This window comes from Rissa tridactyla, chromosome 5 (genome assembly GCF_028500815.1).
Source record: "Rissa tridactyla isolate bRisTri1 chromosome 5, bRisTri1.patW.cur.20221130, whole genome shotgun sequence".
Lineage (NCBI taxonomy): Eukaryota > Metazoa > Chordata > Aves > Charadriiformes > Laridae > Rissa > Rissa tridactyla.
In genome coordinates, this window is record NC_071470.1 from 6,747,444 (window position 1) to 6,772,164 (window position 24,721).

The following is a 24,721-nucleotide window of genomic DNA, read 5'->3' on the forward strand; positions in this document are numbered from 1 at the left end:
TTTTATTTGAAGAAAATATGCAATCCAGCACATTCCAGTAACTGATGAATACATTATTCCAGCCATCCTTTTGCAGCCATTTTGGGTGGAATCAAGTCAAACACAAGATGAGTTTGGCCTAGTGAGAGAGGAGATTCTTCACTCAGATGATGCCATCTGGATTCAAATGAAAAGACTCCTGTTTGTTCTTTGTGAGAAGGAAAGATCAAGATTTTAATTTTTAGAAATTTTTTAGCAGTGTTTGGAAGAATTAAAGACAGACAGAGAGTAGAATTTGGGTTGGAAGGACCTTTAAAGGCCATGGGACATTTCAAGTAGATCAGGTTGCTCGGAGCCCCATCCAACCTGATCTTGAATGTTTCCAGGGATGGGGCATCTGCCACCTCTCTGAGCAACCTGAGCCACTGTCTCACCACCCTCAGTGTAAAAAATTTCTTCCTTATATCTAGTCTAAATCTCCCCTCCTTTAGTTTCAAGACATTACCCCTTTACCTATCGCAACTGGCCCTGCTAAAAAGTTTGCCCCCATCTTTCCTGTAGGCCCCCTTAAAGTACTGGAAGAGTCTCTAAGGTCTCCCCGGAGTATTAGATGGTTTTGGTATTCTACGCGCTTTGAATTTCTAGCTCCTCTCCTAGTATAAATCACATAATCTCTTTGGATTTCAGTGAAACTGCGTAAACTGATACCAGCTGAGTGTCTCAGCATATTTTATAATTTGTCCTATAATATAATAAACAACAATTCATTCAGGAGCACGGGGTTCGTAACGCATTCTTTTCTGTGATGTGATTTGAGTGAGGGTGCAGCGGTGTGAACAGGAGCATTTGTCGTGTGAGGAGCAGGCCCACTGGAAGAAAACGCATGTATTTTCCGAAGTGAGTGTGATCATTGTGATTCTCTTTGAATAGCATTGCCGCCTTATTTCTCCGCTTCACCATCAATTCCAATTGGTGCACATATAGATGGAGTTAAAATGATGTTTGCTTTTGGAAGGAGTGCGACATATGAATTTGAGAACTGCTGCTTTAAGAAAGTCTTTTTTTCTTTTTCTTTTTCCCCCCACCAGTTTCCTTATGAAACAACCACCACCAAAAGATTCCTTTTCATGAGAAAAATTTCTAAAATAGAGAGAATGGATTATAGAAATGAAATCTTACGGAAGCTTCTGATGAATTGGTATGACTGCATATTCTACGATGAGACACATGATCTTGGTGAAATTTATGAGGAATCTGCCCTGGTTTTTTGTTTCTTTGAACTTTATACCTTATTTTTCCAGAAGCGTGTGGTTGGGTTTTTGGTTTATTTCATTTTGGTTTTTAATAAGACAGTAAGGAACTGGACTAACACTGCACAATAACTGAGATGGAAAACCTGGATGAGAAAAGTGAAGAAATTAGAAGTCCTTGGAGAGAAATTATAATCCCTTTTGTGCCACCAAGTGACATGCATAGACACAAAGGAGGAAGAATAATTATTTGAATTGGATACCATGCAGGTTGAGCAACAGAAAAGTGTATGAATTCACCTTGTTTTGTTTATAAGTGTTCAGATACATGATAGTTTATGTGATTACTTTCAGGAATGTGAAAATTCTGTAATTCGAAGCACAGGTGATATTTTTCCAGAAGTGTAAAGGATTATTATCGTTTTATAGATGAGAAAAGAGAGACTAAGTGACATACTTGAGGTTACGCTGAAAGGCTTCCGTGGTGGTGGCTGGGGATAGTGTGTTATCCTGTAGCTATAATCCCATGATACCTCTACACCCCATGGCCGATGGAAAATCTCCTCTTCCGAGCTAAAGGTCAGAGCTGTACGGGCATCTTGGTCTCAAAACACTTCATGTTACAGGAATAATCAATGTGTTTTGCAGTAAAGCCTTTCAGCACTCTCCCTTGTCGCTGTTACACACTCAAAACAGAAAAGAGCACATAAAACCGAAACCTGTTGTACTGAAAACCTCTGAGTCCTCTCCTACAAGTATGTCAGCACATTGATGCACAGGTGAGGATGACGACTTTTTTTTTTTTTTGAGACAGTTCCTCCACTGTAAGGAGGATTTGGAGACCTTGGTGATACAGAAGTCACGGAGAAGTCATTTCAGTCATCAGGATGTCCAAAAGGGTCACAGCTGGGTGAAATCTTTTGATCTAGATATTTTTTTAAGTATGACATATGTATCCAACATACTCAATCTAAAAGAAAAGAGGAAAAAGAGAGGGGAGGAAGGAAGAGTTGTCCCTTTGGCAATTTCACTATGAAATGAAACGTCTTATTTATTTCTTTTTTAAGATTTGAAAGAATTTTTTTTGGCTTGAAGTTTATTTTGTTTTGGTTACGATAATTGTCGGAATCAAACCAAGTGATTCAGATCAGCTGTAAACTAAGGTTGATTTCTTTCTGTTGCATTTACATTTCATCTATCCCCAAACAGGTTTTTTTTATGGGAGGTTTTTATGGGGGAGTGTAGCAATAGGACGAGGGGTAACGGTTTTAAACTGAAAGAGTGGGGATGTAGACTAGCTATAGGGAAGAAATTTTTTTCCGTTGAGGTGGTGAGACACTGGCCCAGGTTGCCCGGAGAGGTGGTAGATGCCCCATCCCTGGAAACATTCAAGGCCAGGCTGGATGGGGCTCTGAGCAACCTGGTCTGGTTGAAGATGTCCCTGCTCGTGGCCAACCCAACCCATTCTATGATTCTTTCATTTTAAAATGCCATCAAGAGGCAGATGCTCAGCGGGTGTAAACCCCGGACATTGATTTCAATGCGCTGTAGATGAGGTATGCTCTGAAAACGTGGCCCAAGGTCAGTTAGAATATTGACAGAAAGAGGACCCATTCAAAGTAAATATTAAAGATAAGCTAGCATCGCAGGCACAGTGATATTTAACACAAACTGTTGACTTTTGGGTTTATGTTTTTTGGTGTTTTTTTCTTTTTTCTTTTTTTTTTTTTTTTTTTTTTTTTAGAGCATAAACCTCATCCATTCATCCAGACCTACTGTACGTTCAGGTATGTAACCATTATTGCAATTGATATTCAGTGAAAGGTTCTCGTAGCAACAAGACAGTATCAATCTATTTATGGATCGTGTTGCGTGGTTAATTTATTTGATTCTTTCAATGCTTAAGTTGTAGCATATAAAAAAAATAAAAATAAATTTTTAAAAATGTACATAACATATACCAGAAGCAAGTGTGAGTGCCAGTCATTTGTTTGCTGCGCTGCTAATAGTGTCCACTTAACTACCAGGAGTCAGGATTAATGACATTTTGATGAATGTTGCTCCTAGTCTAAGCAAAAATAAACGTTCTTCTGTAAAACGAAGTATGAATTCTCTAAGTGCTTATAAGCTTTATTGCTCCTTGCAACAATAAGTAAAGGCCAAAATCTTTGTTGCTCTTTCATGTTATTTTATGCATGGCGTAACTGTACATCACAGCTGTAATTTGTAATTCTCTGCGTCATTTTGAGTTTATGGTGTAACGGTGCATGTGTAAATCATCCAGCAATATGCCTTGCGGTACTTTATAAAACTAATTATACACCCTTTATTAAACATATCCTAAAGAATGATTTTTTTTTTTATTGTTTTTTAGGATGCTTTGGATGTATTGGACTTTTTATTTCATTTTCTTACTTGCTTCTGTTTACAGTGGTAAGTGAATGTATAATTCCTAAGATAGACACGCAGTAACGGAACTCTTCTAGAAGGGGAGATGATGAGTAACCGCAGTCCGGTCCCAAGAGCTCTGTCTCGATGCTGTGGGTTTTGCTCAGTTAAGTTTGTGTAACTCACAGGGGCTCAAAAGACTATTGCAATAAGCCTGAATAACCCCAGAACCAATTGTTTTATTGTAAAGGTGTTTTTTAGAATTCTCTCGATACGCTGGAAAATTAGGAGTCGTGTGTGTTTTCCAGTGTCAATCTGTGTTAATGATTTACTTTGTTCAACTAGTGAAAGTCAAACTACAAAAATTGCATTGCATTTCCCTGAAGTTCCCTGAGCTGATAAATTATAACTGAGGCCTAAGGCAGGTTTATGTTCAGTAATACATTAACTCTTCTCCTGGAGGACAATTAGGTAACTCAGCTTTTTAGCAAAATCTGTTTGATAAATGTAGTGTTATTTAACAAATGTTTTACATGGATTGCAATTTCAGCTACATTAAAATCTCGGAACATTTCTGAGGCTTTGGAAACATATTTTTATTAAATTAAAATATTCAGAACTGGCATAGTTTTACATTGTATATAGTTATACAGAATAAATCAATTTTTTTGTGTGTCTTAATTGACGCTAGAAGAAAGTAAATAAGACCAAAAATTTCAGATAGAGCATATCTTTCATTTTGCCTCTAGAATTCACTTAGAATGTTCTAAGTAATGGAAAAGGCTTTTTTGGTAATGACAAAGTTGGGCAAAGGAACTCTACTGAGAATAAGAAATACCGTTTTTTTTAGAGAAAGCTCATGAAAGTATATACGCCAGAATATTCCGTCAGTTTATGAACTACAAATTTTGTATTAACAAGAAATTAACTTCAGATATGAGCATATCTTGCACATGTGTCTAATAGTTCCTAACTTTTTCCTTTTTTGTTGTAAATTATATGTTTTGCCTTTGTGCAGGAGACATAGAATTCCTTAAGTACTTGTAATATTTTAAGACTGTGAAATCCACTATGACAGTTCCATTATGTTTTAATTTTAAATAGTTTTTGACACAGCAGGATAGCTCTCTAGTAACAGATAGGCGGCTGGATAAAATGTTTTCTGTTGGGTTTTACACTGTTCTGCAAAAATACAGTATTTTCTCTTTATCTTTTGTCTAAGAAGAAGCACTTTTGTAGACACAGGAACAAAAATTGGCATATTTGCTGATTTCCTACCCGTTTGGAGGGTAAAATAGAAGAAGATAGTGGGCTCCTCTGCCAAGCCATCCCTCTTGTGTGTTTTAACATGGAGATCTTCCAAATGCCTTTGCTTTGAAAGATGGGAACGGGTTGCTGCTTGGGTATCTTGATTGCATGGCTCTGCAGGGTGAGCGGGTTTTGTTCCAGAGAGTCTGGTATGGGATTGATGATCAATTCCTGCAGATGCGAGGGCGGTAGTCAAGCTCCTTTTTATTCTGGACGGTTCCTGAGACACGACTCCTGTAACAGTATTTTCTTTGTTGTGAAGCAAGTCAGATGGGGTTCGAGGTGGGTTGTGAGGGACCAGAAGGTTTATAAAATGCTGTGGAACTATGGGCGGTGGCACCACTGGTGAATCTGTCCTCAGAGCATCCCTAAACAAAATAGGACTGTCTTCACATAGAAGTTTCTAACGCTTTTTGGTCTCTGCACTTCCTTCTTTTGGTTTTCCTCTGACTGGTGCACCATATTGGTCTGCCTCAGAAGATGCTTCTGCCGCTTCTGAGACGTGCCACGAGTAGGTCCCTTCCCTCTCTGCCCTGCAGATCTGCCTTGGGGCCCATCCTGCTGCTTGGGCTTCTGCCTCCTCTCAAGCTGCCCTTGGGTACAAGGCAGGGAACAGGGAGAGACACCACAGAAAATTTTATTTCTGCTGGAGAGCAAAGATGAGACTCTCAGAGGAACTGGGCTGTTCACCTTCTTCTCCTGCCAAAGGCCTGTCTTAAAAGCAAGGTCAATGCCAAAGAGGAGAGGTGGCTTCACCCTCTCCTGGTGAACTGTGAGCAGTACCATCTCTAATAATTTATGCGTTTTGTTATTCCTTATCAGAATGTGTGACTCAGATCTATGAAAATACGTATTTCCAAGGAGGAGACCTTGCTACGTTTTTTACACCGAGTGCCAATTACTGCCAAGTAGTGTGTACTTACCATCCTACCTGTCTGCTCTTCACCTATTTGCCAGTGGCATGGACTAAAGAACCTGCAAAAAGGTAAAATGTTGATGTTCGGGTGGCTTTTGCTGCTCTCCTGTGATAATTTTAGGAACTCAGTAACATTTTGACAGAAAACAGGCATACAGGGAAGGCTACAGGGTTGCCGTGTAAAACAAAGTCTTGTATCTTTAAAACTGGTTGTCTAAAAAAATAGTTGCTTGACTTTGAAAGATTAAATTTGGCAATGCCCAATCTTTCACACTCATATAACAACCCATCTAAGGAAACGGAACCGACTGTGCATCCATCCTCTGTACGACATATTTATCGTTGAGGGACAATGGGAGCAATCTCACATCTCCAACAGTCCCCTCTACTGCCCACCCCCCGACTCCCAGCATGTTTTTCCCCCAATTAAGGACATCAGTAGCATGAGAGGATGAGGCTGTCCTCCCTCTCCATGCCCAGTACGTTTCTGTCCTCCAAACCCTGGGCTGTGCTTCTCACTTTAATGAGACCTCTTGGAGATCCCACTGTCTATTCTCATCTGCCACCAGACGCACCTCTACCCCATCGTTCTCTGAATTGCACTTCTTGTCTAAATTTTAACATTGAGGGATATTGGACAGCCTGCATTTCACCTGAGAAACAGTTCGGAAGGACTGTGCTGTACTGCAAAAGCCGTGAACTGCTGCTTTTTGAAACACAGGTTTTCCTGCTACTTAAAAGACAGCGATACAGAAATGCTGCCGAAAGTGGATATGGAAGGAGCCATCTCTGGACATTCCTTAAAACAATGCAACATCCAAATTAGTGGTAAGATAAGGTTATTGACATGTATGAATGTTAGGCTCCATGTCATGACGCAGATGTTAGAAAATTGGCATTTTGAAAACAGGAATAGAAATAGGGAAGCAGCTGAGCAGTGATTTGTATGATCTTTGCCACATCTCTTTCAATCACAGCTGACAAAATCTTCCACTTCAGCCCCAACTACTGACTGCCGAGGCTCCTCGGATGAGGCAACATGGAAATTATGCTCCTCCACTCCTTCATTTGCCAGAGGCAGATGGGAACACATGTTTTAACTGATAGCTCCCGTTCCAAAGATTAATTTACTACTACAGTTCCCCTCCAGCAAGCTGCTCATAAGGCGTGTGTGACCCCGCTTTATAACTGTGTAGAGCAGATGCCCAGCAAAGCAGAAGTTCATAGTCACGGTGATGTTGTTCCCTTCATGATTCTCTTTAATAATTTATTAGCAGCTTCTTGTGTGTGCACGTGATGCACAGAGTCTTAGTGTCAGCGTGCCATACCTGGGAGTTATCAGCAGGCATGTCTAAAGGCTACTAAATGTGTTGTTTTAAATATGTTTTAAACTTGCGCCATCATAATGATTTTATTAAGAGGAGAACACCTTTAAGCATAGCATGGTACTGCGGAAAAACAGAATAAGGAGGAATATATTTATTCAGTCCCTGACTTTGTGGCCAAATAGTATCTTATGGATGTCAGGCTAATTCTTTAGTTTTATTGGTATAACACTTCCATATGCCAGGGCTAAATGGGTCTAATTTATGCGAGTTCTCCGTTGCAGCTATTGACAAAAAAGTTGTGCTTGCTTTTGGTTGCCACTTGCCTTTCAGAGCAGTCAGGACTTTTAAAAGCCCTTTCCTGCCAACATCCTGTCACAGTTATATTGGAGTAGCTTTGGCCCAGCAAAATAGATTTCAGTGGGATGTTATTCTTTGTGCTATATAGACTAAGTGATATCACTGGAGTTACTCTAGGATCAGACAAATGTCACTAAAATGAAAGTCTACCCATAGATGTTTAAAAAACCCACCAACGGTTGGCTGACTTGTGTTCTGTGAAGAAACTCCATGGGGGAAACTGCATGGGGGAAAGCTGTTCCCACCCCACGGTCCCCATTCTCCCTCTGTGGAGCATGGATCCAATCTTCTGACTCAAACGGGAGATGACTGTGTCCAGTACTATGTCCAGTTCTGGGCTCCCCAGTTCAAGAAAGATGAGGAAGTGCAAGAGAGAGTCCAGTGGAGGGCTATGAAGATGATCAAGGGACTGGAGCACCTCTCTGATGAGGAAAGGCTGAGACACCTGGGGCTGTTCAGCCTGGAGAAGAGAAGACTGAGAGGGGATCTCATCAACGATTATCAATATCTAAAGGGCAGGTGTCAGGAGGATGGGGTCAGGCTCTTTTCAGTGGTGCCCAGTGACAGGACAAGGGGCAACAGGCACAAACTGGAACATGGGAAATTCCATCTGAACATGGGGAAAAACTTCTTTCCTTTGAGGGTGGCAGAGCACTGGAAGAGGCTGCCCAGAGAGGTGGTGGAGTCTCCTTCTCTGGAGAGATTAGAAACCCACCTGGACGTGTTCCTGTGCCACCTGCTCTGGGTGACCCTGCTCTGGCAGGGGCTTGGACTAGATGATCTCCAGAGGGCCCTTCCAGCTCCTGCCATTCTGTAATTCTGTGATTGATGGTTGGACTTGATGATCCCAAGGGTCTTTTCCACCCTAAATGATTCTATGATTGTGTTGCTTATGAAGACAGAATTTGCCTTTTAAAACTGCTCTATGAATTTGGAAATGGGAAAGTATGTTTTAGCATTAATCCTGAGTTCTTGCTTTGATTAATGTCATCAGGGGCTCAGCCATGGTGGTTAGATCTCCTCTCTCATGTAGGCACTGTCAAAGTCTGCCAGTTTTTTCCTCCACAGCACTCTACTACACCTACACTTCTGACCTTCTTCCTAGAAGTACATGTGAAGGATGATGTAACTGAAGTGAGTGTGGGATGTGGAATCTGGATTGTGAGGGCTGTGTTATACGAACCGCTGTCTTTTGGGCAGTTTGGGGTGCAGGGTGGAGAAAAGAGAAGCAGCGTGTTTTCAAAACCTGATGACTCTGTTTTTCACAGCTTGCAGCCCAGATGTCCACATAGGACTGGATATGGAAGGGAAAATTTATGATGTTGCTGTGGCTGACAGCTATCAACAGTGTCAAAAAAGATGTACCAATGACAACCATTGTCATTTTTTCACGTATGCCTCAGAAACGTTTCACAATGCAAGCTTTCGGTAAATACAAGTTTGATCTCTCTCCTTGGGCAGCGCTGTGCTTTAGTAGAGTAAATCTCAGAGCAATCTCAGGTGGGAGAATTTGTTCAAGGAAATATTTTTTCCTTGATTTGTCATCCTTGCAATGTTTATTCGAACTTACAGATGGGAAAAGGTCTGTAGTAGATTAGCTTTCATTTGACCATCCGTCAGAAAGACAAACTTGATTATCACAGCACTGAAAAAAAGATCATTAAAAAACTTGTGGAGATATTGAAATGCAAATTATTTTGGCAGGTGTGCAGCATATTGCTCTGTTAAATCTTACTCTGCTTATTGCTCTGAAATTAATGTCATCAGAGCAGCTGGAGAAATTCTTTCATTTGTAATAGCACTATTTTTGAGCTGTTAATCTACTCAGTTTTACAAGTTAAACATTGTTCAGCTAGCCCTGTTCCTCATTTGAAGATTGTTCTGGAAATTGGAGGTTGCTCTGGCCAGAACACACACCACGGTGGGATTTATGGGGCCAGGAGGATGACGTAGACCAAGGAAGAGGGCCTGTTGTCTTACCACTTTCTTTATTCTTCGTCACTCAGTAAAAAATGCTTCTTGAAACATACCAGTGTAGGAACTCCAACCAGCATAAAGGTGCTTGATGAGGTTGTGTCTGGATTCTCTTTAAAGCCGTGCCAGCTTTCTGAAAAAGGTAACTATTTAAAATCTCTGTTGATTCCGTTTAGATTTAAGGGTTATGGATGATGAGGCGCATCTCTTACATGTTTAAATGTTTCATTATGTAAAAGAATTCTAGTATAAGCTTATTCTTGCAAATATCATTAGTACTCTCAGGCACAAAGGAGGTTCAGATCTTTTTCATTTTCCATTTTATTATTTGTCTTACAAAAACAGTTGCTGACTTTGAAGATCTAAAGAATTCTTTTGTAAGATTAGCTTGACGAAATTGCATACAAAGAGTACCGTGGATACAAAAATGAAAGATAAAATCCCATCAAAGTCAAAGATCAGGAGGAATATAAAGCTTTCGCGTTCTGTTTGGGTATTGTGTGTGCACTTTGAAATTTTTAATGAAGGTCGCATCTTTCTAATACAACTGGCTAATATGAAGCGAGGTATTCTGTGTTTTGTGGGTGATTTGTGATGAACGCAGTGTCTGTGCTTGTTCCTGCAATCATTACTCAGGCAAAACTCTCAAGAGTGCAAGATCAATCAGCGTGTATTATACCTTCTTAGTCTCAATTTGACCATCTTATATTGTTTTTGTTTTTTCTTTATTTTAAAAAAAAATATCTACCTCCACCTTGTCTTACTGACTGTTATTCTCCCTTATCAATGGTAATGATGTTCTTCTGCTTCCATATAACCTTATTTTAAGATAATTTAGTTTTCCCATATAAATTACATTTTGTAGAGACTCTGCATCTTTTTTTTCTATATCAGTACTTTCTCTTCAGATTCTGCTAGTCCTAATGCAGGAATAATCTTTGGAAACTATTGAAAATGTAGTTTTGTTCAGCTCTTAACAACAAAGATACTTAAAGAAAAATGAAGTCTGAAGAATAAAAAAAAGGAAGAAAAAGTTTTGTAAAGAGAAGAAATCAATTTAGCTCTTCCTCACTGTGTGTATGAGAGAGAATGGAGGCAAGAATATTTTTTTTTTCAAAATTGTTGCATTAAGATATACTAGAAAGACACATATTCATGACTACAAGAAAAATCACGGTACTCAGGAGGTTTCTGCTCATGGACTTTGAGAAGAATCCGTGGACTGCAGCATATGCACAAACAATATGATTTCAGGTTAAAAAAAAAAATAAATCAAAAGCCATTTGAGACTTTATCAAATGCATTTATGGTTTATGACAATGATGACATGGTTGTAATGTTCCATCACAAATTAAATCAGGATTTCTGAAAGCTTGTGGAGGTCAATCTTATTCCTACCCGTCTTTCCTTGCTTTCTGTGTCTGGTGAGAAAGGCAAGAGGGGAGAGAGAAGGAATAAATCATGGTATCATAGAAGCCTAGACAGTGCTATTGCATCAAGAGCTCATCTAAGGAGGTCGTCTGTCCTAATCCAAGAAAGATTAGCTGTGCCTGTCCAGACAGAGATTTGTCAAATGTAGTCATAAAATCTCAGTACCGCCTTCTGCACTGTTGTGTTGTAAATATCCGAAATGGGTTTATTTGAATATTTTTTCTAGTTTTTTCTGGCTGTATTTAGGCTGACTAGTCCTACATTGTGAATGTTCCAGTGTCATTTTAAAAATAGATGCTTCCCCTCTCAAAGCTTTTGGAATCACAGCAACCCTCCGTGAACACCAAACAGCTAAACTGTAGCAAGAAACTTTGAGATTGCTCCAGTCAGATTCTAAGACCATTGAAATCATCAATATTATGGGATTTCTCTGTTTCCTGTTCTACCATGCCCTCTTCCCTCTGCTCAGTAATGCTAATGTTGACCATTTAACTGCAGTTGGTTTTCATGAAGAGAGGCATTAAAAAAAGTAGCCCTTTAGCCTTTCTTGTGTCCTTTACCATTAGTTTTCCTTCTTCCCTGAGCAGAGCCTGAGCTCCTTTCTTAATGCTGATTGAGTGGCACTGCGTATTTTTCTTTCAAGAGTTTGTTCCTTCCTGTTTGGCCTTTCATTTTGTGCCTCTGCCTTTCTGACCTTGTCCTTATGCACACGTGCTATTACACATCCACAGCAAGCTGTCTGCCTTTCCGCCCTTTTGCAAAGTCATTGAATATTGAACAAACGATCGCTGAACAAGATCATTGAGATCATGGGTTATCTTCCCTAAACTTCTAGATCCACAAATTGTGCTTTAAATTAGAAACTATCCATTCTCCTGAACTCTCTTTCCCCTTAACATGAGATCTTACCTACTAATTGTCAGAGTTAATTGACCCTTACTTTCTAGTCTCCTGATTACTTTTTTTTCTGGTGTCGTTATCGTCTAATTGCTGTCCAGTATTGTTGTCCTTTCATGCTTATGTTTTTTGAAAACCTCATGAAATTATTAGGAGTCATATTAAGCTCTGCCTCTCCCTTTTACTGTTTTTCCCTTTCTGTAGTAAGGTGTTCCCAATGCGTTTCTTTAAGTCATTGGGCCGTATCTACTCGGGTGCTGTGCTTTCTCAACATCTGAAGTTCTCTGCTGCCACCAAGTCCTGTGTTTTTGGATCATTTCACCATTTTTACTGTCTTCACAGATCGATAGTTTCAAGGAACATCCTCCATGCTGGCGCTTCCTTTTTTTCCCTCTTTTCATCGTTGCACTGGGATTTTAACTTGGACTTCAAGTATATCTTTGGCGAAGGCAACTCATTCTTCTCTTTCTAAACATGCTGGTGCTTCCTGTAGCTTCTCTATCCATGGTCTGGTGGTGTGAATTATCCTGCCAAGCCTCTATTACGTTATTTTGGTCATGTTAGAGGACAGACATTACCCTGGCTTATTCTGCCTGCTTTTCAAATAGCATTTAATAAAGTGTTAAGAGGATCATCCCATTATTTTTCTTCCAGTCTTCCCGTGAGCCTCTTAGATATACCCATTACCGTAATTATTTTAGTCTTTGCCTAGGTTACCATGATTTATTCCTGACTGTGGATTTGTACACTGATCTCCACTGTTCCTAATTTAAAGCCTTCCCTATTAGATTAGCAAATCTGTATTCTAACATGTAATTTCTCTTCTTCTCTATACCAACCTTATCCTTCCTCAGCAGTCCTCTCCATGAGTTTACACACTCAAAAATGTTCTTGAGAAATAGTTTTTGGTTCCAATGTGCTGTTATCTTCCCAGTTTATCAGTCACAAAGGAAGGAAAATATGAATAAGGATAGAAACGAATAATCTGTAAACCTTAATGTTCTGATGACATAATAAAATCTCTGGAATTTTGATATTTTGTTCTTGTTTTCTACAGATTGCCAAATGGATATTTTTGAAGACCAAGAATTTTCAGGAATGAATATTACAAGTTTTTTCACTCCCGATATTTCTGTCTGCCAAACTATTTGTACATATTTTCCGAAGTGCTTGTTCTTTACATTCTTTACCAGGGAATGGCAAATAGAATCCCAAAGGTGAATATGGCAACTAGCTTTAATTCTCTAAGTAGATTTTTTTTTTTTAAAAAAAGCACACGGTTTTTTGTAACCACTATTTTCTTATAATTCTGAATTTTTTTGTTAAAACCTTATTTTCAGTAAAGCACAGCTTTATATGTTTTGTATCCATAAGTTTATAATTTCCTATGGCCACTTCATCTGTTCTCCAGTGTGATCAAGGGTTTAGTATTGCAGCTGCCTGTCTGGTGTTAATCTGAAGAGAGTTATAAGCATCGAAGACACGGTGAGCCTCCAGATTGCTTAAATTACTTAAAGCTGAATTTTATGAAATTATCAAAAGAGGCGTCTGGTTTCCTGGCAGTATTGAGTTATTTCCTTGAAAAGATTTTCGATAAAGTTAACAGCTTTAAAAATGTTTCTATTAAGCTTCTTTCTTTCGTACTTAGTAGTGAGAATAATTAAAAATCTACATTCCACGCAAATCAGAAGAATAAAGTTTCAAAGGAATTTTGGAGAGAAGCAAAACTGAAATGGCATACATCATCTAAAGTCACCTCCTCTACAAATGTATAAGTACTGTACAATCTCTAGTAGTACAGTCGTATGTTATTTCATAAAATTACTAAAGCCTTCTCTATAAATTTAGTGTGAAATAATGAATCTTGCAAATGCATTTTCATATGAAACACTTTTCCAGATAGAGACTTGGGAGAGACATTTAAGGAAGAACGTTCCCTTACCAGTACCAAAAAAAAAAAAATCAGCTCTAGGATGTGAGAACAGATTGAGTTATTGTAAAAAAAATTTCATTTTAGAAATCTTTGCCTTCTGAAGACATCGACAAGTGGGATACCAGAGGCACTTGTAGCACGAGAAAATGCTGTATCAGGCTTTAGTCTCCTAAATTGCAGAAGATCCTTTCCTGGTAAAAACCAAATTCCAATAAAAATACTAATTTTGAATTAATCAAATGAATAGACTAATTAATTAACTTCTGGTGCTTGGAATGCACTCATTCTCACAGCCTGCAATTCTCGCACTTACACGCATATGAATTTTTTGGGAGAGGAGCTCAATGTCACTTATACTAGAGGACACCGAGCCTGTCAGCAGGTTTGCACTGACGTGATCCGCTGCCAATTTTTTACCTACTTTCCCCTCCAAGATTCATGCAATGAGGAAAGGTGAGATATATTTTTTACACTGTTTAAAGATTGCTGAAATAATCATCCTGCGGACTTGGGGAGGGGATAATGGATGCGTTCTGCATGAAAAGTACAAACTGAATCTTTGCATTAATTCATTGGCAGAAAGTGTGAGTGTCACCTAAGAATGTCCTCAAATGGATCTCCAGTGGAAATAGTGCATGGGCCAGGAAGGATCTCGGGATACTCACTAAGATTATGCAAAAAAAGAGCCAGTACTGGTAAGTAAAACTTTCGTGTAAAAGAGGCAGCGCTTGGCTGATTTCAGTACAGGAAGCCAAAACCTCATTCATTTATTTTTTTTTTAAATAAAAAATAAAATTGTTTGCATTGAATTGGTTGCATTGTCCAAATGGAACACCTTGTGGAGTTAGAGTGCTCTGAAAAAGTGAAGTCAGCCAGGTCCGCACACTGAAAACGCCACCAGTAACATTGTGAACTTGGTTGTAAAAGAGTTCATGATCATAAATCTTAAAGGGATGAGAATGTGTCACGTGTCCCCTTCTTCGCAATAGATTGGTTCCTATTCAGGGGTCCGCAGTTGTCTCATCTTCATTCGGTGAAGGCTGCCCAGGGAGCTTGTGGAGTCTCCTTCTGCAGGCGAACCTGCTTTGGCAGGGGGGTTGGACTAGATGATCTCCAAAAGTCCCTTCCAGCCCCGACCACTCTCTGATTCTGTGTGATTTTTCATCGGTGGGAGCAAATTATCTTTAAGCACGGTTTTCAATTATTTCTGTAGTGTGTATGCAGCATTCCGCAAGAACGATTAGGATCGTGGGAGGGACAGACTCTTCCCCTGGTGAGTGGCCGTGGCAAGTCAGCTTGCACGTGAGGTTGTCTCGTCAGAGACACCTCTGCGGAGGCTCCATCATCAGCAACCGGTGGATTCTTACAGCTGCTCACTGCGTCATGAGGTGAGGCCGAAATGTCAATGTACAAATGAAAGCAAAAATTTCCTCCAGCCTGTGAGAGAAGTTGCGATCTACCTTTCAGAAAAATGAAGATGAGGGCTAGAATAAAATAAACTGGTTTAATGTAACCAAAAGGTGAGCTTTTAAGGTAGACAGTTCATATTCTTAACGTAGCTGGAACTCCATACTTTGTCTCTTTGTAACATAGTATTGTAATACTGATGCTAAATTATTTTAATGCATCTAGAAGATAAAATACTAAAGCAGACACCAGATACCTACAGAAACTTAGACATTCTCATGCGATATAAGCTTTTTCTAACTGTAATACCATAACCTCTATCAAGGAAAATCTGTTGCTAGGTCATTCTATTTCATAAACTTGCAATGACTTATCTCAGAGATTGCCTCCATGGCACTTAAGAAATGGTACTAATCTGATAGCTTCAGCAGCAGGGTGCTCAGCAAGTTGTTTGCTGATTTATTTGCGATTTATTTGACCAGAAGAGAAAGTAAACCTCTGTGGGGGTCCCCTTAGGCTGCTTCTGCTACCTGAGATCCAGATCCCAGTTGTCCTGGTTTTCCTTTGATAGTTTTGGGGTGGTTTTTTTTTACAAATTTTATCAATCAGTCAATTAATACCCTATTTTTAATGCAGATTTCAGCTGTAAGAACAAAATTTAGAGCAACCAATACCCAAGGCATTTCTCATTTGCAGCGACACATATGGTCCATAGTGTTAATGGCCCTTAAAATATCATCAGATTTGGGTCCTGAAAACGCCTGTGTTGTGAAGAGCTGATTTAATTGTCATGCAGGTGATTAATTTCCCATGTGAGATTGTCACCACCCGTAAAGCAGGTTATCCTGTCATTTACAGAGTGAAAATTGTGAGGCTGTTATTCAGCCTGATGAGAGAGAAGGGACAGGTAACAAATAAAATGCTTCAAAGAGGGCGTTGACCCAGTAACGTGGTCTGAAATCAGGCACTTTTACTCAAGCAGTGTACTATGTTACCCATTATTATTTTAGCGTTGCCAAATATTGGCAATATTTGGCTCCAGTGACAAGCCTTATAAAGGTTGTTAAACCCTCTAAAAACCATATATAAAGCATATCCTTCTCTACCTGCTATGAAATGTAAAAAGTTACCAGTATTATAAAATGCAAAGGGAAAATGCATGAAAAATAAGTAAATAAAAAAAAGGCTACATTCACTGAAAATTATTAAGCCTAACTGATATTTATGAAATCATATATAAAATACTCAAAATTCTCAGAAATTTTTTTTTTAGGTCAAGTTTTGTATCTCCTTCATTGCATGCACTACAATTTTTAGGTTGCCTTGATGGTACAATAACACAATGAAATATCCCTTAAACTTACTTGAAGCAAGTTGAAATCATAAAGATTAACTGGAACTTTTCATATAGGTCTGTGATATTACACTTTCGAATCTCTATTTACATTTATTTTGGCGAGTAGTTTCATTTTGATAAGTGTCTTTATAGAGAGGTCTTGAATTTATATTTCCAACCCTATTTTTGTTACTAGAAACATTGTTGTGTTGGAATGAGTGGAAAGAACCTCATGTATTTCTTCAGGGCTTATGTCCGGTGCTTGGAGATTTAAAAAAAAAAAATAAAATAGGGGACTAGAAAATGAGAAAATAAAGGCAACAGAAGGGGAAGGAGGATGAAGGATCAGGACAAAAGGAGAGAGAAAACTGAGGTGGGGATGAAAATATGTATAGGAAGAAGAACAGAAGGAAGGAGAATGGAGGGAATGGATGAAACAAACCTCTTTTTCGTTTTAAGTGTGGAAATAAAAAAAAAAAAAATTGAAAGAATGACCTCAGTGCTGTTCACTGTACACTCAGGAGTAAGAGAAGATGTTGCCATCTGCACACAAGCTCTAAATCAGTGCAAATCTTTTGCCACAGACTGACTGTTTGTCTTTTTCCCTCAGTCTTGAGAATCCCAACATTTGGCGTGTTTATGCCGGTATTTTAAAACAATCAGAAATAAATGAGGATACGCCCTTCTTCAAAGTGGAAGAGATTATTGTTCACCCTCAGTATAAATACGCACAGACTGGATATGACATTGCTTTAATGAAACTTGATAAGCCTATGAATTTTACTGGTATGTAGTGTATCGCAGAGGAATTCTGAAATGTGCAGGATGACTTAGGGCTGGCGTTGGTATGGCAGTGCATGACAGCGGGGCTGGCTTCCGTTAACATGCGGTTACTGGGGTTTGAGGAGAATCGCATTCCGTTGGCTCCGACAAGAAAATGGGTGGCTTTTGTTTACGTGACTGGAGCAATATATAGCATAAGGGACAACGCATAACATGGAGGCTATCATCAGGGGTTGTGTAGGTGCCCACAAAACCCTTAACATTGAAGTTATCTCTGGTCATACTAATATTTTTCATCATATTTTAGATCTTCAACTACCTATTTGCCTGCCGTCAAAAGAAGATGCTAACGTACTTTATACCGACTGTTGGGTAGTTGGATGGGGCTACAGAAAAGAAAAAGGTACAGATAAATATTTAAACAGCAAGTTCTCGTATTTGCAAAATTCACATGGTTAAAAAAACTCAGCACCCCCCTTGGGGAAAAAAAAAAAAAAAGAAAACCCTCTTCTTTTTAAAAAGAAAATTCCGCTATGATCTTGGCTACCATTATTGCTATTTGGCCAGCACTGTAATATAGTGAATATAGAATCTACTTCTATTAAGACATCGTAAAACATATATGAAAGATGTATGAAATTATCATTAAATAACTCCGTGCTCTGACACAGAATTTAGATTCAGTAATTTGAAATACATAAGAATGAAAGCCTAAATACATCCTGTACAGCTCTCAAATACGTTTCCTTAGATTCTAACTTATTCTACCGGCAAAACCCAGGATATATCTGGAACGCACACTCCTTTTCATGCTCCCAGCCGAAAAAAGCCACCAGACTTATCACTGGACTGTGAGATTCTGAATGACAGTTGGCACAAAATCCATGCTTTTTTTTTCTTTTTTTTACGTGATTGTATTCATGACTTTAGAAGTTGAAGATTGAAGTATGTTGCTTTTATGATTCTGAAGGCTGATTATAAACAATGCCAATGACCTTTGTGTTTTGATAGTAGGTGGGATTTGAACTCCTCCGATTTTATACGGAGGTAGGCCAAATAGCTGTTAATTATCAAAGTCTGGTTTTATATTTATTTATTTATATTTTTGTGTGTGTGATATTTCTCTGTGTGTGTATATATATGTATACACACTCTGTGTGTATATATGTGTATACACACATCTATTTAAATAGTGTCCTTTCCTTTATACACCTTCCTATTTGAAGGTTAGAGTTCAATGTGAGATCTAACAGATCTAGACAGATATTGTATAGGCTGATTTCTTCTGTTAATTTCTAAGAAAAGGCTGCTCTCAAATACTCTTATGTACTCTATGTGCAAATTTCTCCATCCCGTAAACTGCTAGGGCATGGCACAGCATAGACGTGGCAGCTGGGATGTTCCAAACCTGTCGCAATACACGACTAAGAAATAGTTGTTAATAACACAAAGCGATGCTCTCAATGGGAGGACGGGTTCCAAGGGCTAATGTCCTGAAAGTCGTACGTAGACGAGGATTTATTGCAAATCACAAGGGAGTTTTGAAGCTTCCTTGCCCAGTCATGAGACACAAAATGGCATTATGAAAAACATTCAAATTAGCAGTCAATTCATATTGTTTACTAGCATAAAAAGAGGAAAATCAATGCCATAAACATCTAACAACACTCTAAGAGCAGCAGCCTCCAACTTTGCAGTATCGCTGGATAGGGATTTCCAGTTTTTAACTTTTATTTTGCTGGAAGTAAATGTTTCTCTGTTGATACCGCCTATTACATAGGTCGTGTAGAAGATATCCTTCAGAAGGCTACTGTTCCCCTGATGTCAAAAGAGGAATGCCAGGCAAGGTACCGGAAGCGCAGAATAGGTGACAAAGTGATCTGCGCTGGCTATGATGAAGGTGGAAGGGATGCTTGTAAGGTAATGAATAGTAGTAATATACAGTTATATATGGTCCAACCATCTTGTTCCAATATATAATTGAATACTGTAATTAGTTTTTAATTGTCAGTAGAAAAAACGTGGTTATTAATAGAGCTGATGATTAATGTGTCACTTCTGCATGTCAAAATCAAGGTACATGCAAAAGGTTTCTTAGGTGACATTGGAATCAGTAGGGATAGATTCCATGGATAAGAAACTCTTGAGTGTGTGTGTGTGTATATATATATATATATCTGTATTATATATATATCTGATCTAGTTAAAGGTGTCCCTGCTCACTGCAGGAGGGTTGGACTAGATGACCTTTAGAGGTCCCTTCCAACCCAACACATTCTGTGATTCTATGATCTCATCCATTTAGGGAATAAAACAGTATTCCTTCAAAGTATCAGGTATCCAAAGGGAGAAAATATAGTATCTCAAAGCATTCCTCCAATAAAAGCAGGTTTCCTGTGCGATGTGTTTATTTCTTGACATGAAATACAGTATGCGAAAGCTTATTTCGAAGCACCCACTGTGTACAAACCAGAAGGGCGGGTGCAAGCAACGCTATTCGAATGCACGAGGGATGGAGGGCTAAAGACAACTTGAGCAGACCGCTCGGCTCTTCCTTAGAATTGAAAATGTCACAGCAGCGCGACTTCAGCGCCAAATTCTCTGCTTGAGTGTAAACTCATGCACTTCCATGAATTTAAATATTATGAGGTAATTTATGCAAGAAGAAAATAGTCTGATTAGTAAGATTAAATTATCTACCAAATACAGTATTTTCACTTTAAGCATTTAACAGTTAACATTTTTATATTAATATGTTACTGTCACCATGAATAACAGTAGTATTGAGTACTTAGGGCTAAAAACACTTGGAGCTGGGAAGTAATTTTTCCTCTATGCCAATTAAGCTTCATCTGATACGTTGTACCAGAACATGGAGATGCTGTTTTATGAAAATAACACACTTGCTATTGTCTCAACAACTCATAACAGCTATGCTGATGAACCTTATGTTCAGAAAGATCAATTAGGAACAGGAAAAGGAGAGAGAGATGTGTTTTATCCAGGGGAGGACACTGTCACTCAAACACGATAAGCCACGAAGAGAACTGTGGTTTGCGTACTAAAACCACCAAGGTCATAAGAGAAAACATTGGCAAATTTACTATTTTGTCTCACTTGCACATGTAGTATTCATTAGGTTTTAAATGATGCCAATGTAGATAAATTTAAAAAAAAAAAAAACAAACAAAAAAATCCAAAAAACCAAAAAGACCAATACCCAAAACAATGCAAAACATAGTCGTTTTGAACCTTAGCAGGAAGTGGAAATTATTTGCAATGACTGGGAAGTATTTAGAAGTCAATTTGCTACAAAACCACAAAAAACCCGCTGCAGTACTGAAGCGAAAGTAATTGAAATCTTGGCACTTCTGCTGGTGGTAAGGCTGTATGACACGCTGCTTTTAATCAAGGCTGACCCCGGCTGTTCTGTTGCCTGCTCTGTCTTTCTCCTGTGGCACAGGGAGACTCGGGAGGGCCACTGTCCTGCAGGCACGAGGAGGTCTGGTATCTGGTGGGCATCACCAGCTGGGGCGAGGGCTGCGCTCGCCCCCGGCAGCCGGGGGTCTACACAAACGTTGCTGAGTATTCAGACTGGATTCTAGAAAAAACGACGTGACGTAGCGTTGAGCGTTGCCTGCCTGGCTCAAAGGGACGTCGTGGAATCATAACCCTGGGAGCGATGGGTGAAGTGTGTGAAGGTTTGTTTACACGGTATTTCTTGTTAGCCTGGAACGTCAAAGGCTTGATTGAAAAAAGTAGAAAAGCAGGAAGGAATGAACTTTGCCATTAATAAATAAAAAAAATGGTAATAAAAATAAACTCTGTGGCCACTGATTTGACAGGGAAAAAAAAAAAGAGTATGTCTGAGCCATTGATTTCTTCTGTCCTTTCTAGAATAAAATGGGAATGGATGAGGTTGCAGCGTGTGCATGGAGCTGGGAACTGCTCCTGAGTTCTGAGATGGGGACACAGCAATGGAGATTTTCTCCCCTCTCCGAATTTGGTTGAAATGGGCCAACCAGTTACAAACATACTAAGGGGCTTGGGGAAGGGAAGCTGAGGCAGGGAGAAGCCTATACGGTTGTTTAAACCTTGTTTCCGCACAGTATTAGTCAAAAAAGTGGCAATACTAACCGAGAAAACAAACCCAGGGCCTCGTCAAGCTTTTCAGTAAAAATTTTGCAAGTGTGTTAACAGCGCTGTCTTTCCCTTACGTTATTCTAATTTCTGTAGACAGTTTTGTGATATGAATGATCATGTGGGTCGATTCCCTTGAAGCAGAACATCCAGAAAGTCGATTAAAGAATTGCCCCCGTTAGAGGCATCATATGTCATTGGTCCATAGCACAATATATTTTTATTTCCCAGATCCCTAGCTCCTGGGATTAAAGAAACAGCTTTCTCTTCCTTTTTCTCCTTGTTTCCTTTTATCTTTTCTCCTTATTTTGTGTCTGGTAGCAAATATGCTTTGTGGCCAAAATTGACACTAGTGTGAGAAACAGCAGTCAGAAATGTATTATTTTCCCCTTCTAAGAGGCAGCATTTCACACTGAATCAGAAAGGAAGGCACAGGACTTAGCCTTTGTCTTTGCGGAACCACATGAGCTTGTTTTCTAATCATCGAGACATTACTTTAATTGCTGAAAACGTGTTCTAGAGTGCTACTCATAATTGCTAGACACACACAGTGGGGATGTTGTGGAGGTAAACAGCAGGAGCGGCTTTACAAGTAAATGAGGTCGCGGAGATTAGAAATTAAACGTGTCAAATTTATGGAGGAAAACAATCAAGCTGCTGAAAATGACTTCTGCGTTTAATTTTTTGAGGCTTTATTTGCAGCTAACGCTGAGGGAAAATGCAATTCCGCAACTACGAGGTCGCGAAGAGTTGTATTATCTGTGGCTGAGCGTGCAAGGAGCCCCGGGGGTGGGAGTGCTTCCCGGGGAGCGCAGTGCTAAGCTGACCGCAGTCAACGCACCCCGAATTCCAAAGCTGTATTCAAAGGCTGAGGGGGCTTGGTTGGTTGGTTGGTTGGTTTTGTAAAGAATCAAAATTCAAAGCAGGGGCTTGCAGCGCCGGTGGTGCGCGGTGCTGGAGGTCTCTTGCTTGGGGAATCCCCGTGGTGGCTGTGGATGGCCGGAGAGCCGACATGCAGAAGCAGAATGGGAGATAAAGGTGGGGGCTGATGGCCTTTTCATGCTCTGTTTAATCCACAACTGCTGTAAAATATCAGCAAACCTCAGACATGCTGTCAAAAACCTAGAGACTTAAACAAGGGACTGAGAAAGAGTAGGAAAAAATAGAAAACACAGCCAAAAAAAAAAAAAAAAAAAAGGAAATGTTCCTAGCATTCAAATGTGGTTCTGTCCTCATGGGGAAAGAATGAAAACAGCTGGAAAAGAGCTGCTGAAGAAACAAAGGAATTGCTTCAGTACGAAAACAGAGACTGAAACTCTCTAAAGAAGAATCATCAGGAGACCGTCCGAAATACCCGTCTGCCAATACTCAGGCTGTGTGTGTGCTGAAGAGCAGGTGCAACACCAAACTGATAACCTTTAGTGCTTTCTCATAATAATGCTATCATCAGCTGCTTTTTCAAATGCATACAAAATGCATGTGCTTTTCTTTTTTCTTTTTTCTTTTTATTTTTTTTTTTGGTGTGCGTTTCATTTTGTTGTCTGCTGTGAGACTTTCGGGTTTGTGGCTGCTGGAGTAACGAAGAGGAACGGCAGCTCAGCAGGGCTCTGGAGACCCCCCGGAGCACCGTGTGTTATTCCTCAGTGGCATACCCGGTGACAGCAACGCGTCAAAGGTAACTTAGCTCTTCCTGTGGAAAGGATAAGGGATCTCAGTGGCCGCGTACATCCTTCATGAGCAGCTGTTGACCAGATAAAATATCTTATTCCAGTATGTTTTCACCTAGAGCAGATACTCTTCAGTGAAGTTTTGCATTAGCTGTCTGTTCATCCATCACAAGTTCCTGATAGCTAGAAGTGAGCAACAGGAATAGATATTATGTGGAGAATGCAGGAGTTCCTGGAAACTTTATGAAGTCCTTATGACTTCATTTAAGAAGAACTACATGAGGGAACCTCTGACCTTTCTGTGGATTTATACACTGGCATAATATGAAATTCACTGAGACCTTTAGACTCATAGATAGAAACACATTGGTGTTATTGTTATATTGCTTAAGCTCTCCGGTACCAATAGCAGCTTGCACTAAATGAGAGGCAGTTTATGACTGTTATTTATTCTCCCTTCTCCTCTACCTCCCCGGGGAAAAATAATTTAAAAAGCCAACAGCCACAAAACCTATCTCAATCTCATTAAAGAAAAGCCTGGCCTTATGCTTTAAATCTGCCTCTGTTTATGTTGGTACAGGACATAAACACCAGTGCTTTAGTTGCTATTTTGATTAATGGCAAGTGTCTCCGGCGGTGTCTTATGTTCAGCTCTTTTAGTTACACTGAAAATCAGTAAAGCCCATAATCTCACTTACGCTAGGTGGGCAGAAATCTTGCAAGGGGCATTCACCCCTGTTGATGTGTTGAATGGCAGCATTAGTCTGTCCGGAGTTTTTGCACAAATAAGGTTCCTCTTCCCAGAAATTTACAGTCTCGTTCAGGCACAGACGAAACGCTTTCTATGTGTCGTGATCGTCTGGAGAGCAATTAGTTGGTCATAAAGTAAGGCAGACCGCGGTGCTGCTCAAGTGGACTCTTTACCTTGTAATAGCCTTCTCTGTGGTCATTTTAACCCAATCATAAACAAAGAAACCCAGCTTCCATTAAACCGGCATTGCTTGGTGTTTCCTACCGCTGCTGGTTCTTTGCCTAGTGTCTGAGGCTGAAGTATATCTTCTTTAACGTGATCTGGGCTGGGAATCAGACAAAATGAAGTCTCTTTTCTTCTTCCTGGGAGAACTAAAAATTCTTGCAGTGAAGGTGTCCAGAGATCACTGAGTGTGCCCATTTCCTCTGCTTCCCCAGAAAAGGACCAGGGAACAATTTGATATAAACTTTTAGCATAAGTTTTATTTGTTCTGTGAAAAAACGTTATTCTGCTGTGACGAAAAACGCATCTCAAATGCTGAAAAATAAGAAACTGGATGAAATCAAAATAGTTTGTGGTGGTGCTCTTCGTAGTAGAACTCACTCAGTTAAATTAAAATGTGGATTCTTATTGTCTGTCTAATTTCTAGTATATATGGAGGATTCTTTGGAAAATTATTGCTAGCTCATTTTTTAAAAATGAAATATCTACATCACAATCCATTAAAAATGCATTTCCACTTCAAATAGAGGGCAACGGTAATTTGTCTCTTTGAACAATAATAACAGATATGAAATATCACATATTTTTACTCAAACATTTCCTGGAATAGTAAATTAATTGTTTTTCCTGTAGTCTTTGTATTGTAAATAAGGA

General features: G+C 39.4%; 2 protein-coding genes across 7 annotated transcripts in view; both read left to right on the forward strand.

The window, feature by feature from the left end:
- The window catches only part of FAM149A (family with sequence similarity 149 member A), a 304,183-nt gene that overhangs the window by 61,117 nt on the left and 218,345 nt on the right, over nucleotides 1-24,721 (forward strand). The window lies entirely within an intron of this gene.
- On the forward strand, nucleotides 2,849-22,601 carry LOC128910092 (coagulation factor XI-like). 6 transcript variants are annotated; one of them, XM_054202940.1, is made up of 15 exons: nucleotides 2,849-3,016; nucleotides 3,604-3,662; nucleotides 5,748-5,910; nucleotides 6,563-6,669; nucleotides 8,795-8,954; nucleotides 9,533-9,642; nucleotides 12,886-13,045; nucleotides 13,846-13,955; nucleotides 14,055-14,214; nucleotides 14,341-14,456; nucleotides 14,975-15,149; nucleotides 17,115-17,290; nucleotides 17,595-17,690; nucleotides 19,068-19,207; nucleotides 20,751-22,601. In XM_054202940.1, the coding sequence occupies exons 1-15, from the start codon at nucleotides 2,919-2,921 to the stop codon at nucleotides 20,904-20,906; spliced, it is 1,986 nt and encodes a 661-aa protein (XP_054058915.1). In that variant the 5' UTR covers nucleotides 2,849-2,918; the 3' UTR covers nucleotides 20,907-22,601. The 6 variants fall into 6 exon arrangements, 4 of the variants coding, with proteins under 4 accessions (XP_054058915.1, XP_054058916.1, XP_054058918.1 ...); XR_008466600.1 differs by lacking the exons at nucleotides 17,115-17,290; nucleotides 20,751-22,601 and having other exon boundaries at nucleotides 2,850-3,016; nucleotides 19,068-19,203; XR_008466601.1 differs by lacking the exons at nucleotides 17,595-17,690; nucleotides 19,068-19,207; nucleotides 20,751-22,601 and having other exon boundaries at nucleotides 2,850-3,016; nucleotides 14,975-15,281; nucleotides 17,115-17,223.